Source organism: Lampetra planeri, unplaced genomic scaffold, assembly GCF_965212315.1.
Source record: "Lampetra planeri unplaced genomic scaffold, kcLamPlan1.2.h2 scaffold_754, whole genome shotgun sequence".
NCBI lineage: Eukaryota > Metazoa > Chordata > Hyperoartia > Petromyzontiformes > Petromyzontidae > Lampetra > Lampetra planeri.
In genome coordinates, this window is record NW_027615576.1 from 23,968 (window position 1) to 39,285 (window position 15,318).

The 15,318-nt window shown below is 48.7% G+C and overlaps 2 protein-coding genes across 2 annotated transcripts; one reads left to right on the forward strand and one right to left on the reverse strand.

The window, feature by feature from the left end:
* Positions 1-81: 81 nt before the first annotated feature.
* LOC144741870 (transmembrane protease serine 2-like) lies at positions 82-4,486 on the forward strand. The gene is given in 13 exon segments (XM_078624365.1): positions 82-99; positions 264-276; positions 1,397-1,489; positions 1,570-1,683; positions 1,782-1,911; positions 2,035-2,145; positions 2,980-3,023; positions 3,257-3,416; positions 3,479-3,590; positions 3,592-3,646; positions 3,727-3,868; positions 3,939-4,056; positions 4,307-4,486. Coding segments are annotated over 13 exon segments (1,290 nt in total).
* Positions 4,487-5,842: 1,356 nt separating this feature from the next.
* LOC144741871 (beta-secretase 2-like) lies at positions 5,843-11,531 on the reverse strand (the record flags this gene model as incomplete). The annotated part of the gene is given in 11 exon segments (XM_078624366.1): positions 5,843-6,049; positions 6,051-6,082; positions 6,832-6,847; positions 6,849-7,001; positions 7,063-7,212; positions 7,640-7,741; positions 7,830-7,931; positions 7,933-7,965; positions 8,421-8,552; positions 11,110-11,326; positions 11,434-11,531. Coding segments are annotated over 11 exon segments (1,242 nt in total), but the record flags the coding sequence as incomplete, so codon positions are not given.
* Between the last annotated feature and the right edge of the window lie 3,787 nt (positions 11,532-15,318).

Consider the following 15,318-nt stretch of genomic DNA (forward strand, 5'->3'; position numbering starts at 1 on the left):
CACGTACAACCGTTCTCACCAAGTGTACCGGGACGTGTCTGGAGGGCGTAGGGAGGTATGAAGGGATGAGATTATGACAGCATGAAGTTCCTCTCACAGGTCAGCAGTTTTCATTGGTAAATGAATTGTGTTTTCTGCGTTCACACGGTGACCTGAATCAATAAAACCGACCTGATAGAACGGTTTCTGTATGTTGTCTCTTGACGCTCCACGTTCACATTGGTTTGTGTGCAGTGTGTCGTACCTTTCCACTGTGTACTCAGTCACCTCTGACAGGTGAGCACATAACACGGAGGACGTTAAGACAACAGCCAGCGCTTGTTCTCACCTCCAGAGGGAAACACAGGGGGAGAGCTCTGAGGAGTCTTTTATTCATTATTCATGGTTTGATCTTTGAACGCCTTCAAGGAGACAGAGAAGGACCACCGATCAGGTAAGTTGAACCTCCTAACACCGTGGTACACATATGTGGGACTGTATGTTTCAGCACCATGATTCCGTTTTCAAAGTGCTTTCCAACTTCAATGTATTATTAGTCATTTGTTTTGTACTCAAACAGCCAGGAGGGATACAAACGTACAGCAGACCAACGCTCAGGTCTCAGGATGTTGAATATTTATATTTATCATCTTTCATCACATATATTTGCATATACAGCTCTGGAGGAAATTCAGATACCACTGCATTGTTTTTCTGAAATCATCATCTCTACATGTATGACAGCCAATCCATTCCAGCATCTGTTGAATTGTTTGTGCCAGGAGTGAATAAAGTCACCCAAGAACAATGTGACAGACTGGTGGAACATGTCAAGACGCAGGAAAGCTGTGATTAAACATCAGGGTTATTCCACCAAATATTGATTCCTGAACTCTTGCTAAGTTAAAACATGAGTATTTTTGACCATTTGTCATTTTCTGCAAATTAATACTTTAAATGACAATTATTATTTGGAATTTGGGAGAAATGTTGTCAGTAGATTATAAAATGAAACAAATGTTCATTACACTTAAAATCATACCAATAAATAGTACAATCAGAAATACGAAAGTAATCAGAAAGTATTTTGCAGTGTCTCTAATTTTTTTTCACAGCTGTAGTTCCACGTTGGTACCATCAGACCAGTCGTCTCAGATTCAGTTTGGATCGAACCGACTGGAGGTTTTTGTCTTCTCCATCAGTGTCAGGGTTCAGGTGTTGCTTTCATGGACACACAAAGAGAACTTCCTCCCCCCAGCCGGTCAGACGTAAAGCCTCAGTACGTTCATCACCTGGCCCCCGCTCCTCCACCTGAGATCTCCTGCTCCATCTCCACTCAGAAAGGTACCGAGGCGTGTCAGGTTGTGGTTGTGGGCTTTCTGAGGGGGGGGGTGACCTCCCTGCTGCTGTGTGTCAGGTGTCAAACCGCGGTGGGCTACGTTCGCCGTGGCTGCTGTGACGTCCCTGCTGCTGCTGCTGCTGGTGGCGGGGGTCCTGCTGGCGTATTACCGTGAGTGTCCGTCACCTTGATGAGCTCCGAGGCGACGGACACTCACGCCCCCCCCCCCCCACCCCCTCTCCTTCCCTCAGTCTCCTCTTCCTGTGTGCACGGGCTGCGTTGTGGTGATGGCGGCTGTGTGTGGGAGTCCCAGTGGTGTGACGGGGTGAGGGACTGTCCAGGGGGCCAGGACGAAGCCGACTGCGGTAAACAGGAGCGCACTGATCCGGTCCTGACTGGGTCACATCCAGTTGACCTCTGGGGTCACGTCGCTGTGACATCGTTTGTCGCTGTGTGTGTTCAGTGCGGGTCCACGGTTCCAGCTTCCTGCTGCAGATCTACTGGTCTCAGACTAGAAACTGGAGGTCTGTTTGTTCCCACGGCTGGACGGAGCTGCAGGGTAGAGCGAGCTGCCGGGACATCGGGTACAGCAGGTGAGACGTCCAGGCTGAAGGTGGGGGGGCCGTCACAGCAGCCCCAAATATCCCATCCCCACCTCCCTGTCAGAACTGGACTGAGACAATGGATGATGTGTTTCCCGTCGTGCCGTCGGACAGGAGCACCTATTTTCAATCAGGTCGGCGCGAGGCCCAGTCTGATGATGGATTCTTAACCGTGACGTCGGACGTAAACCCCGACGCTCCCATTCTGCAGCAGCTGGTGTTCAGGTAGGGGTCTGGTCGGTTCACGCTGGAGCAACCTAAACCACAACACGTACATTGACACCGACGGGCTGTAGGTGGGAGGGAGCTGGAGTAACCTGGAGAGAACCCACACAGACACCGGTCCCAGCAGGAGTTGATCCAGAACACTCAGACACTAATGCTCAGTGTTCAGTTGTTGTCATTACCTCCACCGAGGAGGTTTGTTTATGACAGAGTGTTAGAAAACAAACTGAAAACAGATTGGAATGAAATGTTGAGTAAATGCTGCTAATGGACCAGGACAGATGATTCAATGTTGGTGGTGTTTCTGGAACCATCTGGATCCAGGAGTCTGTTGAAGGATTCTTCCTCCCTGTCAGATAGGGACATTTTCAGCCGTGTCTACAACTCCACAATAACTGTTCAGGTGGTCGACAACAGAGTCGTGTAGGTTCTGATAGATCTGGAACCTGACTAAAGTCTGGATACGATGATCCACAACAGGAAATATTCTGGTGCAGGTGGATGTTCAGACACTGTGAGACAACGAGTGAAGATAAAGACATGAACTAACACCAGAGTGTAGCAGAGAGTCTGCTGACTCAGCATGGATTTGTTGGATCTTCAACAGTTGTGGAGCTGCATCCAGAAGAAAACCATTAGAACACAGTGAATCTTATCAATAACTATAGAAATAAAATGACATCAGTGTATTCCCAGTAATCAGGGTCAAGGGTCACTGAATCTGTTGATGTAGATAACATGAAATTAGGACATTAATATCTGGTGTGGATCAACCACCGTATGGGTGGTGCTTGGTTTAGGTTCGTCATTCACCTTTTTTTCGTTCATCTGCAGCAAAACGTGCCCCAACAACGCCGTGGTGACATTGCAGTGCACGGGTAAGTACATCGACATCAATCCACACATGCACGCTGTCGGATCACCCTGACGTTCTGGGTTGGCGGGAATCTGCAAACCACCAGTTTCAGACTGGACGTCAAACGACTTCATGTTTCCACGATGAAGGAGATGAAATTGAGTTCAACATGACTGAAGAGTGAAAGATGACAAGTCCATCGTCTGAGAAGGGGGGGTGTCAGCAGCTGAGTGATGCGTGTGTCCGTGCTCACAGACTGCGGCCGAGGTGTAAACTCCAGCCGGGCCTCTGGGGACCAGCCGGCCCCCCTCGGGTCCTGGCCGTGGCAGGTGAGCCTGCAGATGTCGGGCTCCCACCGCTGCGGAGGTGCTGTCGTCTCCCCCTACTGGATAGTCACCACGGCGCACTGTGTGAGGTGAGTCCCCGGGCTGGTGGGGGGGCGGTGACTGGCTGAGGACCGACAGCTCGTCTCTGCAGCGCCTCCAGGCCTGAGGACTGGGCGGTGTACGCCGGGGTCGTGGACCCTCTGGGCACTCTGTTCAACCCCGCCTACCCGGTGAGCCGCGTCATCGCCCACGAAGGCTTCGACCCGCCGTTCTCGGAAGAACGACATCGCTTTGATGCGGCTCGGCAAACGTCTGGACAGCACAGGTGTCCGTCTCTGGCGTCTTTCGGCCCACGTGTCGACCTCTGGCCTCAGACTCACGTTCGTCGTCTCCTCTCAGTAGCCGGTACCGTCGGACCCGTGTGCCTCCCCAACGTTGGTCTGAACATCACAGCGCCTCAGACCTGCTGGACGACAGGGTTCAATCGCACCATGAACGGAGGTGGGGCAGTCACATGGGGTCACCGAGGTCAAGACCGACTGTACTCCCACGACCTTTAACCCTGCGTTCCTTCCACCTGCTGCTGCTCAGGCTCTGGGTACCTGATGGAGGCTCACGTTTCCCATCCTCGATTCCTCCGACTGTAACAGCTCCGCGGTGTACGAGGGCAGGATCTCCCAGGACATGCTGTGTGCCGGAGGGACGACGGCCGGACCGCCGCCATGCCACGTAAGAGAGTCAACACACACACACATTTCACTGAATCCATCCGATAGTCCTTTTTTTCCATTTCAGTGAGTCAGCGTGACTCTTATGTAAGCGCTAACAAACAGGAAACAGAAACAGAAACGTTGTGCTGGTGCAAATAAGTGACAAGAAATAACCTGGAGGGTTTGAGCCGAGTCAGAACAAAACCTGTATTATGTTCTGCTCAAGGAGAACTCTTGAACCAGTTTGATTCATGGATCGTGTCCTTCAGGCGGCTGATGGCGCCGCCCTGCTGGTGACGCTCACACATGGGAAGTGGTGGCTCGTGGGGGTCAACGTTTGGGGGCAACGCTGCCACGAGCAGCACACACCTGCTGTTTACGGCAACGTCACGTACTTCCTGGACTGGATGTTCCGTCAGATGAAGGTAACACCGACCGAACCCAGATGACCTCTGACACCTTGTGTGGTTCGTTCATGTTATGAATCTGGAAACACTCAATATTTGACACGTTGTGTGTTATTTAATGACAAAGGACATGAACGTTAACACAAATGAGAAACACTGATTGCTGGAAATGCACATTTGAATGAATGACATTTTAGCCTCTTAAAGAAAGAAAACCTTTTTCTTCATTTCCTATTTAACAGTCATTTGTTTTGGCACAAAACAAACTCTCATGACATTTTTCTGTTTTGTTGCAGAAACATCCAGATGACTAAATGATTTGAATGTGTACTTTTTTTTATAATTTGATTTAATACATAAGTTATGTTGGCGGTACATGAAGTATTTATTTCATCAGCACTCGTGATATTATACTGTGCATAGTTGGTCCCATTTAATAAAAATGTTTGAGGCTTTCCATGGCGACGTCCTGGTCTTTATTAACTTGTATCAAAGTCAGAAGTTGATTTATTTACACCTTCAACAATCATTTCGCTGTTTGACAACATTAAGGAGTGTGTGACATTCAGAGGGGTCTGGTGACTCATGGACAACCTCATTCCTTTACATGTCTGAGTTGGTCACACGCCACACAGGTCCGTTAACACTACCCCCCCCCCACACACACACACACACACCAGTGCAGATGTCCGTGTGAACAGAGCGGATCCGTCTGCCGGTAGCAGGACACCGTCAAACTTCTTTTTACTGTTTAAAAGAACCAAACGTGACACGATCCCAGCTCCATGTGTGTAGATTAGATCCTAGTGGATCTGGAGTCACACGTCCAGCTGCAACGCAACCCAGCTGCAACGCAACGACTTTAATATTAAAACACCACATTCAAAGATAAAGCTGAGATGTGAAGCGACCGGTAAAAGCTAACAACACTTACAGCGTCACGTCTTTTTGCCACTCGTTTACAAACCCTGCTCCTCGGTCCTTGATCAGTCTGGTGGAAAAGTTTCACCTCTGACCTCTGACAGCATCCGTCACCCATCACAGTCCACGTCCTACCGAGGCGTCGCTGGCAGCAGACGAGCAGACGTTTCCGAGTCAAGAATGCACCAGTGGCTGCTCAACACGTGTGGCTGTCCTGTGACCGTCAGCCTGGAAGGAATTCCATGGATCACAAGTTATTCGACGCTCATTTGTTTCACGCGTCCTGTTCGTCTCGCTGAGGTCGGTCGTTTTCCAGACTGTTGAAGCACGTCGGTCGTGAAGGGCACTGGGACGTTCCCTTTAAGAGGCTGTCGAAGCGCCTGCGTGTCCCGCTGGGGTCCAGGCTGCTGAGAGCGGACGCGGGTCGGGTCGGAGCGCTGCCCCGCTCGCCCCGCTCCACGGTCCGTTCCCTCTCAGTCACTTGATGCGGTGGCGGACCAGCGACGACTCGTCCGTTATCTCCCCGGAGGAGCGTCTGCGTCGGCAGGGGAGGACCAGCAGGAGCAGCAGCACGAGGAGGACCAGGGCGCAGACGGCCATCAGGGCGTAGGAGATCACCCACAGGAGAGGCTCCCGCAGCACGCCGGAGCAGTCGGACGCAACGTCTGCCGCTGAGAAGGGGCCCGGCCATTTCTGACAGCGCCACGCCGTCGCTCACTGCAAACACATCAAAAGGTCACAGGTCAAAGGTCACAGGTCGAGTCCACACAGCTTCAGGTCTGTGGAAACCATCCATCACAGCAAACGTTCCTGAACACAAGTGATTAATAAATATTAATACTACTAATAATAAACCTTAGGCACATTTAGAAACTGCATATTCATTTTTTACTTGTTTCTTTTTATTTGTGTACGTGTTTATTTGTCTTCTTAACTTAATTCGTAGATATTTTTGTGCGTGTGTGTGTGTGTTTTTTAATTCATGTACAAATGATTATTGAACCTGTGCTGTGTTTGTAGTGGGGTGGGGGGGGTTATTGAAATATATGTCAAATTGTATTTTCTTCTTCTTCTTATTGTATATTTTATTATTAACTTAAATAAATACAAATACTTTGATAAGATTGTGTATAAACCTTGTGAAAATGTTTTTTTCTGATGTGAATTCTCAACTTCTGCTCTCCTATCTCGACTTATTTTTAGTAGTTTTTTATTTCATCTTTCCCTGTGGGACGGGCTCCAGGTGGGGTCACAGTGGGTCTGGCGTATGGTACCTGCGTATTCATTCAGTGTTTAGTCACAACTGCTCCATCTCCTCAGTTTACATCCTGTTGTTCTTACACACTCGTAGACCAACAAACCGGACATGAACTCATCAGACTCCATTTATCACTTTGTGCCAAAAGACTCTGGGGTGGTTCATTAACTGGTCATGAGAAACCTGTCGGTGACTCAGCAGTCCTCACCTGCACAGGTGCTGAGGGGCGAAGCCCAGTTTCCTCTGAGCGCGATCGAACACCACGTAGAATCCCTCCATCACCGTGGCGCCGATCACCAGGCCGTTAGCTGACGACGACACTCCAAAGCGGAAGCAGTCCAGCGTTCCGTCCACGTCCGTGATGGGCTGAATGTAGAGCTGCAGGTAGAACGAACGTTAGCGGAGCGTTGACGTCCCGTCTCCCGATCAGCTCATGTACCTGAGGCAGGATGGTGATGCGGAAGGACTGGCTGGTGTTTGTGGCCCGGAGGTAGATGGACAGTTTGGGGAAGAACCTCCAGGGGGTCTCTCCTTTCATCCAGCACGCCAGCTTGGTGCCCTCCCAGAAGCCTGAGGAGAAGTCCTGGATCTGAACCGATGAGACAGAACAGAGTCAATCCAGCATCAAAGGAGTCAGACTGTACACCAGCTCAACTCACCGATGCCCAGTGGCGCCCTCTACAGTCTGAAACTTGCTCAAACAACATGTGTCTTCCCAGACGTTCCAGGACAGAGTGAGTACGGTATCGGATCACACGGTGTGCGTTGTGGTTCTGTTTGATCGACAGACATCGTCACTTCTTCTGTTTTTGGTGAATGTCAGCGCCACCTACAGGCCTGGAGTATGAACTACAGCCTGGCATTGGGAACTGATCCATTTGGACCCAATATTCTTGATACGATGCCGAGGAAGACAGAGGACAAGATTGATTTGGTACGAGTGGACAAAGTTCTAAGAAGCTAAAGATGCTGTTTTCCATCCTTCAACAGGTCTCATGTTCTCATCTGCAGCCTACCAGCGAGCTGCGTGTGATGGCATCGACCACGGCATTGAAGACGTTGACAGGAAGTCGCAGCAGCGTGGTTCCACTGTCGACTATGGCTTTATCCGTGTTGTACTGAAAGACAACGAGTGTTTAACAGACTCCTGGGGGAGAGACAACACCAGGGACGTGAACTGGGCAACAACCACGTCATCTGCGTTACCTCCCTGCAGTCCAGGTCCAGGTTCTGGTCGCCAACCTCCAGCTTCAGGACCTCCACCTGGTAGTACCACTCCTCCTTGATAGGGGTGTACCAAATGGACCCCCCGGTACAGGGTGGGCTCAGCCCCTCCCATGATCTGAGAAGAACATCAGAGGAGTCACCATCAGAGACGATCCAACAGGTTCTGGATCACATAAACTGGACAGACATGAATTCAGTTTATTCATTAGAAACTCTGAACTGAGGAATATTCTGAGAAGTTTTTAAATAAACCTGCTTTGTGGACCAGAACCCTGATCTCTGACCAACACACTCACCATGTGACACATGGGTCGCTCCATCTGTCACATGACGGAGTCACTGAGGTTGAACAATGACAGAGACGTTCTGGGCAGCTGTATATCTGTATATCTTGATAAAATAATAATAATAATAAACAACAATATAAGAATACTAATATCAATATAATAATAATACTAATAATGAAACTATAATAAAGATAATAATAAAAACAACAACAACAATAAGTGAGACAACGTTCCGACCAAAAGCTTTCTGATGTGTTCATTTGTGTCCCTGCTGACTACTCACAAGACTGCCGCCTGCAGGCTCTGCTGTGCTGCTAGCCGACATTCCAGCGCCGCACATCTGGAGGGAAAAGATATCCGGGATTCCCAGTTGTTTGACCACCGAGTTGAAGAAAGGCTCCACTGACGAGTCGGGCTGATTCAGAGACACACAACATGTTTACCTCTGGTGGCTCTGGATTTTGTCTGACAAAGCTTTGGTGCATGAACTCGCGTTATTTCCAACAACTTCCTGGTGCAGTGATGTGGGTGAACCCATTGCGCTAAACTACTAAACAAACTGTCTGATTCCATCACTGACACTTGATCCTGAAGGCTGATGACATCAGCGCAGAGAAAACAATGTGACAATCAGCGGTTTGGAATTTAAAAAAAAAAGGAGGGAGGGAGTTTTGGATCTTTTAGGAGATCAGTTGATGCTGTTGTTGTCAAACGGGTTGGAATCCTTCAGTGAACTGACACAGACACACCACTGAAGAAAGATCTAGAAGGAGCGTCACACCACCCCGACGAGATGTAGATACGATTGTCAGCGCTGTAAAAGAAAAGTGGGGCATGAGGAAGTTGTTGGGCGCTCGTCGATGGACGTGATTACAGCTGATGTTTCCGTTTTTTGTCTCATGGTGTTTATTCAACCACAAATGAAGTTCATTCATCAGCTCCCACGTGAAACATGGAAAGACAAACAGACGATGTGAGCCCGTACGAGCAGTTTGGAGTCGAGGACGCCGGAGTACCTGGAGAGGAATCACACTGGAAGAGCATGCAAACGCCACACAGACACAACTCAACCTCGTCCCTCATCAACCATCACACCAGTGTCTACAGAAGAATGGGATCTATGTTTGGATGGGACCGTCGCCATGGAAATAATAAGACAAACACATTTATTAGTGGTTTCTCAGATCTCAATAGTTATAACGACGGATTTGAATGGAATGTTCAGGAACGTCTAGACCGGGACCAGATGATTCAATGTTGGTCGATTTGGTTTCTGGAACCAGAACAGGAAATATTATTAGATGATATTTATAATAATGTTAGATAATATAAAGACGTGAACTAACAGGGCAGTAGCAGAGAGTCTGCTGACTCAGCATAGTGTCAACAGAAGTGTTGGATCTTTGATAGAAAAGAAGAATTTTGTCAGTTACTATAGAAATAAAATGATACCAGTGTATTTCCACTGGTCAGGGGATGTTTTCTAGGTCGATGAATCTGCTGATGGGGCTGAAATACACTGCTAAAAAAAAATTAAGGGAACACTTCGAAAACACATCAGATCTAAACGGGAGGAAAAATGATCCTGAATATCTTTCCTGATAATTAGCAGGTGATGTATTAGAAACAAAAATGATAGATAGATTTGATAGAAATGAAAATGATCAAGGGGGACAAAGACACCCCAAAAATGAAAGTGAAAAAATTATGCAGCAGACTGGTCCATTTTGACAAAATGTCATTGTAGCAACTCAAAATGATTCTCAGTAGTTTGTGTGGCCCCCACGTGCTTGTACGCATGCCCGACAATGTCGGGGCATGCTCCTAATGAGACGACAAATGGTGTCCTGGGGGATCTCCTCCCAGATCTGGACCAGGGCATCACCGAGCTCCTGGACAGTCTGAGGAGGAACCTGGCGCCGCCAGATGGACCCAAACATAATGTCCCAGAGATGTTCTATTGGGTTTAGGTCAGGTGAACGTGGGGGCCAGTCAATGGTATCAATTCCTTCATCCTCCAGGAACTGCCTGCATACTCTAGCCACATGAGGTCAGGCATTGTCGTGGACCAGGAGGAACCCAGGTCCCCACTGCACCAGCGTAGGTTCGGACAGTGGGTCCAAGGATTTCATCCTGATACCTAATAGCAGTCTGGGTGCCATTATCTAACATGCAGAGGTCTGTGCGCCCTTCCAGGGATATGCCCTCCCCAGACCATCACTGACCCACCACCGAACCGGTCATGCTGAATGATGTTGCAGGCAACATAACATTCTCCACGGCATCTCCAGACCCTTTCACGTCTGTCGCATTTGCTCAGGTTGAACCTGCTCTCATCGGTGAAGAGCACAGGGCGCCAGTGTTCTGGTGGTCTATGGCAAATGCCAATCGACGGTGCTGGGCAGTGAGCATGGGGCCCACTACAGGATGTCGGGCCCTCAGGCCACCCTCATGGAGCCTGTTTCTGATTGTTTAGTCAGAAACATTCACACCAGTGGCCTGCTGGAGGTCATTCTGTAGGGCTCTGGAGGAGCTCATCCTGTTCCTCCTTGCACAAAGGAGCAGATACCGGTCCTGCTGAGGGTTTAAGGACCTTCTACGGCCCTGTCCCGCTCTCCTGGAGTAACGACCTGTCTCCTGGAATCTCCTCCATGCTCTTGAGACCTTCTTGCAACGGCACATATTGATGCCATCCTGGAGGAGTTGGACTACTTGAGTTGGACTACTTGTGCAACCTCTGTAGTGTCCAGGTACCGCACCATGCTGTCAACGTTGTCAATGTTGATCCAAGACAAATGAATAACTACAGCAGTACAAAGTCAGTCAGTGAAAAATCAGCCAAAAGAGATGAGGAGGGAAAAAAAAGATATCAGTGGCCTCACCCTGGAAACCATTGGTTTTGTTGGATTTCAAACAAGTTAAACCAACTAAGACTGACGTCCAACACCAAGTGAAAGAGACCCGGATCTCACCCGTGCCAGCATGGGATAGGCTAGTCCCAAGATCCCCTGCCAGTTGATCCCAGGGAGGAAGAAGCCGTCGGACGACAGGATGGCAGCGATGTTGATGCTGATGGTCCCGTTGGGGCCGTTGGGGATGGAGACAAAGTCCACGCCCAAGTCTCCTTCCCAGTTGCCCTGTGTGTACCGGACGGCCACGGTCCGCCCCTCGGACTCGTAGGTGCTGGAGCTGAGTGTGGAAACACAGAGTCAAGGGGGGGGAGAGGGAGGGGGGGGGCGCTGGTCAGAATCTGCTGAGTGGACGTGTGACGTTCTGGGATGAGCGGTGACACTCACAGAGCTGCGTTGAAGTAGTGGGTGATAAACGGGTGAGGAGCTGCTGCCACCGCAAAGTTACTGCTGCCGGTGTCCACCAGGATGTTGAGCTGAAAGACACGAGGTTACAAACCGTTAGTTCTTCACAGGCGTTAATTATTCCCAATGAGCGTTTCCTCTTGTCTGCTCCAAACGTATTTAGCTGAAATTCTCACAACATGTCAGGTAGGTGCTGGGTGAGTCACTGTCATTCCTTTCCTGGGTGCCAATTGTATTAGAGGAACTCGTCGCCATGGTAACCGACACAATGGACACTGCATGTTTATCATATATGAGAGTAGAATGATAGAGGAGGAGTTCAGAGGGAAGTGTTCGTTTACCAAGTGTTAGTTTTAATCATTCCACAAATCACCACATGACAAATCTCCCACAAGTGGCGACTGACTTCCATCGTGAGTGTGTGTGAGTGTGTGTGTGTGTGTGTGTGTGTTTGATCTGTGTGACTGATCAGACAGAGGGGGTCACTTCCTGGGAATCGGCAGACACAAACTGCATCCACCAAATGAACACATCCGGTAGGCGTAACAGTCCAGTGATGTGAAAAATGACCATCAGTCTGTGTGTACGTGTCCGTGGGACGACGTCACCAACACGTCACACAGTGGTCCAAAGGACTCTTTAATCGATCCAGGAGTGAGAAGAGAGAGAGGACGGGACAGTGTTGTCAGCGGGGGACACTGAAAATGATCGTACACCTGTTGGACGTGGAATAACCCTTCTTTTTCTTACCTCTAATAATCGTGAAAATTGTAAAATCCAATGCTGACACGCGTCCTGTGATCCTGGTCAGAGGAAGGGAGCTCACATAGCACCACGCTCATCATGTAATGGCTGTGTAATGTGTGATCCAAACATGACGGCCTGCAGCTCCTGACACCACTGGATGACTTGTCCAGACCTTCTGCCATGTGTCATGTGCACAGTGGGGACCGGTTTGGATCACGTCGTCCTCCAGGCATCAGGGCAACGAGCAGTAACTAATTAGCAAGCAGACTCCAGTCCCCTCGACCGCTGGCTGTCCGTCACATGATGGGGTCACGAACCTAATCCTTCACACCCGTGTGACAGTGGAACCGTAGACACTCCACCCCGTCACCTGACACAGACTGAACAAACACCGGCTGGAACAGGGAAGACCAGACGAGCAGGAAGTCTGCTCTGGTTTAGTCGTGTCTGACCAGAGACTGATTTGCACAAACTGATTCTGGATTCTTCCATCCTTCAAGCCCTTCACCCTGCTTTAGTTTCTGTGTCATGCGACCACGTGCATCTGCTACCTGTTAGTACCAATCTGTCCCTTTGACACCTCAGATGTGCCGGTTAGAGTCTCTTTAACACCACAGCCCTGTGACAACTCAATTCAGTTTTATTTCATTTGTTCAGTCCAACATCCCAATTGTCTGGATGGATGTACAGTCCGTACAGTACTTCACCCTCTGTCCTAAACAAACATTAGCCGAAGACACATTGAGGGTGTACCAACATGGTACCACTCACTAACCAATCTGACCCGAGGTCTGCTGACATGTGGGTAAAGGTTTTACCTATTTTTAGGTACTGTTTACAGTACAACCGTGTGCCATCCGTCCCCTTTACAGGTCAAACACACTCCAATTCACTCTATGTTCTTGCAGTTGGACTGAATGAAGGTTCGAGTGTGTCACTTCCTTTCCAAGCTCCACGTCAAGGGGCTGTAGGTCGTAATGTAACGTCCTACAGTTGATTTTACTGCCCTGTGTCAACAGGAGTTGAACGAGAGGAACAACGTCACCGAGTCCAAATATTTGTACATCCAACACCAACAGTCTCTTAGATCCTGACCCCGGCTTTACGCTGGAAGTGTCTGCGTCACGTAACCGCTCTGCTGATTGTCGCTGTCTTTCTGTTCAGTGTGTTCATACTGGCAGCACCAGTTTGTGAATCCTTCTACGAAACAGAGGAGCGTATACTCAAACAACAGTAAAACAACACGTGGAAGTGAGAGCGGGTCGTGGAGTTTACTCTGTAAATGAACGGAAGTCTGTACTCTTTACCTCCTTCAGCCCATCTTAATGTAGAGGAGCACGATAAACACGTGAACGTCACTGGCGCAGAGCAGTGTCAGGACAGAGTGTGTGAGCTGGGTTTACAGCAGTCTAACAACCTGAGACACCATTGAGCACAAGGTCATGTTACTAATGAGACAATCCCCATTTGCTTTGAGCACCACTTCAAACACATCTCCATCAAACACCAGGGTGAGACTTCCACCGACAACGCCCTCAAGGATCATGTATATTTAATGGGGATAGAGGAATCTCTTCTGGGAACATTTAGTCCTCCTTAATCATTCATATGATCTTGTTAGCCACTTCCCATATCAAGGACTTTAAGACGATGACAATAAATTACACAGTCCTGTTTCCGTGCAACCAAAGAGAAAACAAGCAGTGAACCAAAGCAACTGGTCGTTTCAGCAACCCTGGGGGCAGATCTTTGCTCCTTGAGAGCCTCATAATCCCTGTCAGCTGCCTGCTAGGAAACAGTGGTCCTCACAGCCCACATCATGTGAGTGCATGTGAGTGGAGCTTTGGTCTACCTACAGACGAGGCTGCAGAGACCTGGGAGGGCTTCTGCACCCGGCGACCCTCCACGGCCCTGGGCAGACTAGGAACCATCGTCGACTTGTTGTTCGTCGACTGCTGGACTTTTGGCTCAAAGAGTTAGATCTGGATGTCAGATTCCTGGTGTTGACAGCAAAACGTGCCAGGTTCCTTCAAAGCCAATAAAAAGAAATGTCATCTAGTCCGATTTGACCAGCTGAAGTTTAAATGTGTGTATGTTAATCAGTTGCGACACAGTGGGGCAGTGGTTAGCACTGTTGCCCCATGGGGAGAAGGACCCTGGTCTGTTTGGGTTCCCCCCCCCCCCCTCCAACATCATTCTGATGTTAACTGATGGCCACTGTAGGTGTGAATGTGAGTGTGAATGGTTGTCTGTCCTTCAGCTGATGACTGGTCCACGTTGGACCCTGACGTTCACCCGTTGACAGCTGGGATCAGATCCACAACAACCGCTGATGATGAACGTGTTCATCAGAACTATGTAATGCTGGCCAATGTAGCAGAAACTAATTTTTGTATGTTGGTGAGTGTGAAAACCCCAGATTTCCGTTAAAATATTTTCCCCAGTGTATATTTGACTTGAGGCATAATACAAACCCTGGAAAAAGTTCAAACGCACACTAAAAGCTCTGTGAAATTGTGCGCTATTATTCATGCTGATCACACTTTGAATATCAGGGATGCATGATTCTATGGGAAAATCCCGCTGACTGACGCTTTCAAATCGGTTCTTCATGAAGTTTGAATTCACTGTAAAGACAGGTAAATGTGTCAGATATCACAGTGTGGATGAACCATTAGAATCCATGAACTCATTAAAAGTTAAAAATAATTGCAGATAGATCTGTTTTTTACTTATATGGGATTTAACTGTTACATGTGATACGTAGAATGTGTGATAGTTTTACCTAGAACACACTCACCGAGGAGTCTGCCCCTTTCCAGAACCAACAAACCATCACTGATTAATTGGGGAAAACTGCAGATGCTAATATGTGTGTGCTGTGTCATGCAACAAATCATTACTGTCGTTATTAATTAACCACCAATTACAGTTACCTGGCTCATAGGTGACATAGAAAGATAGAGATAGACAGATTGACAGACATCTATGTAATGACTGGGGTCAGTTACCTGGCTCACAGGTGACATATTTCAGTGATTTTGTGAATATTAACAACATGACTACAAAGAGTTCAGGGGAGGTGTTGGGTGTAGTGTGTTCCCTGAACGTCAGGACAGG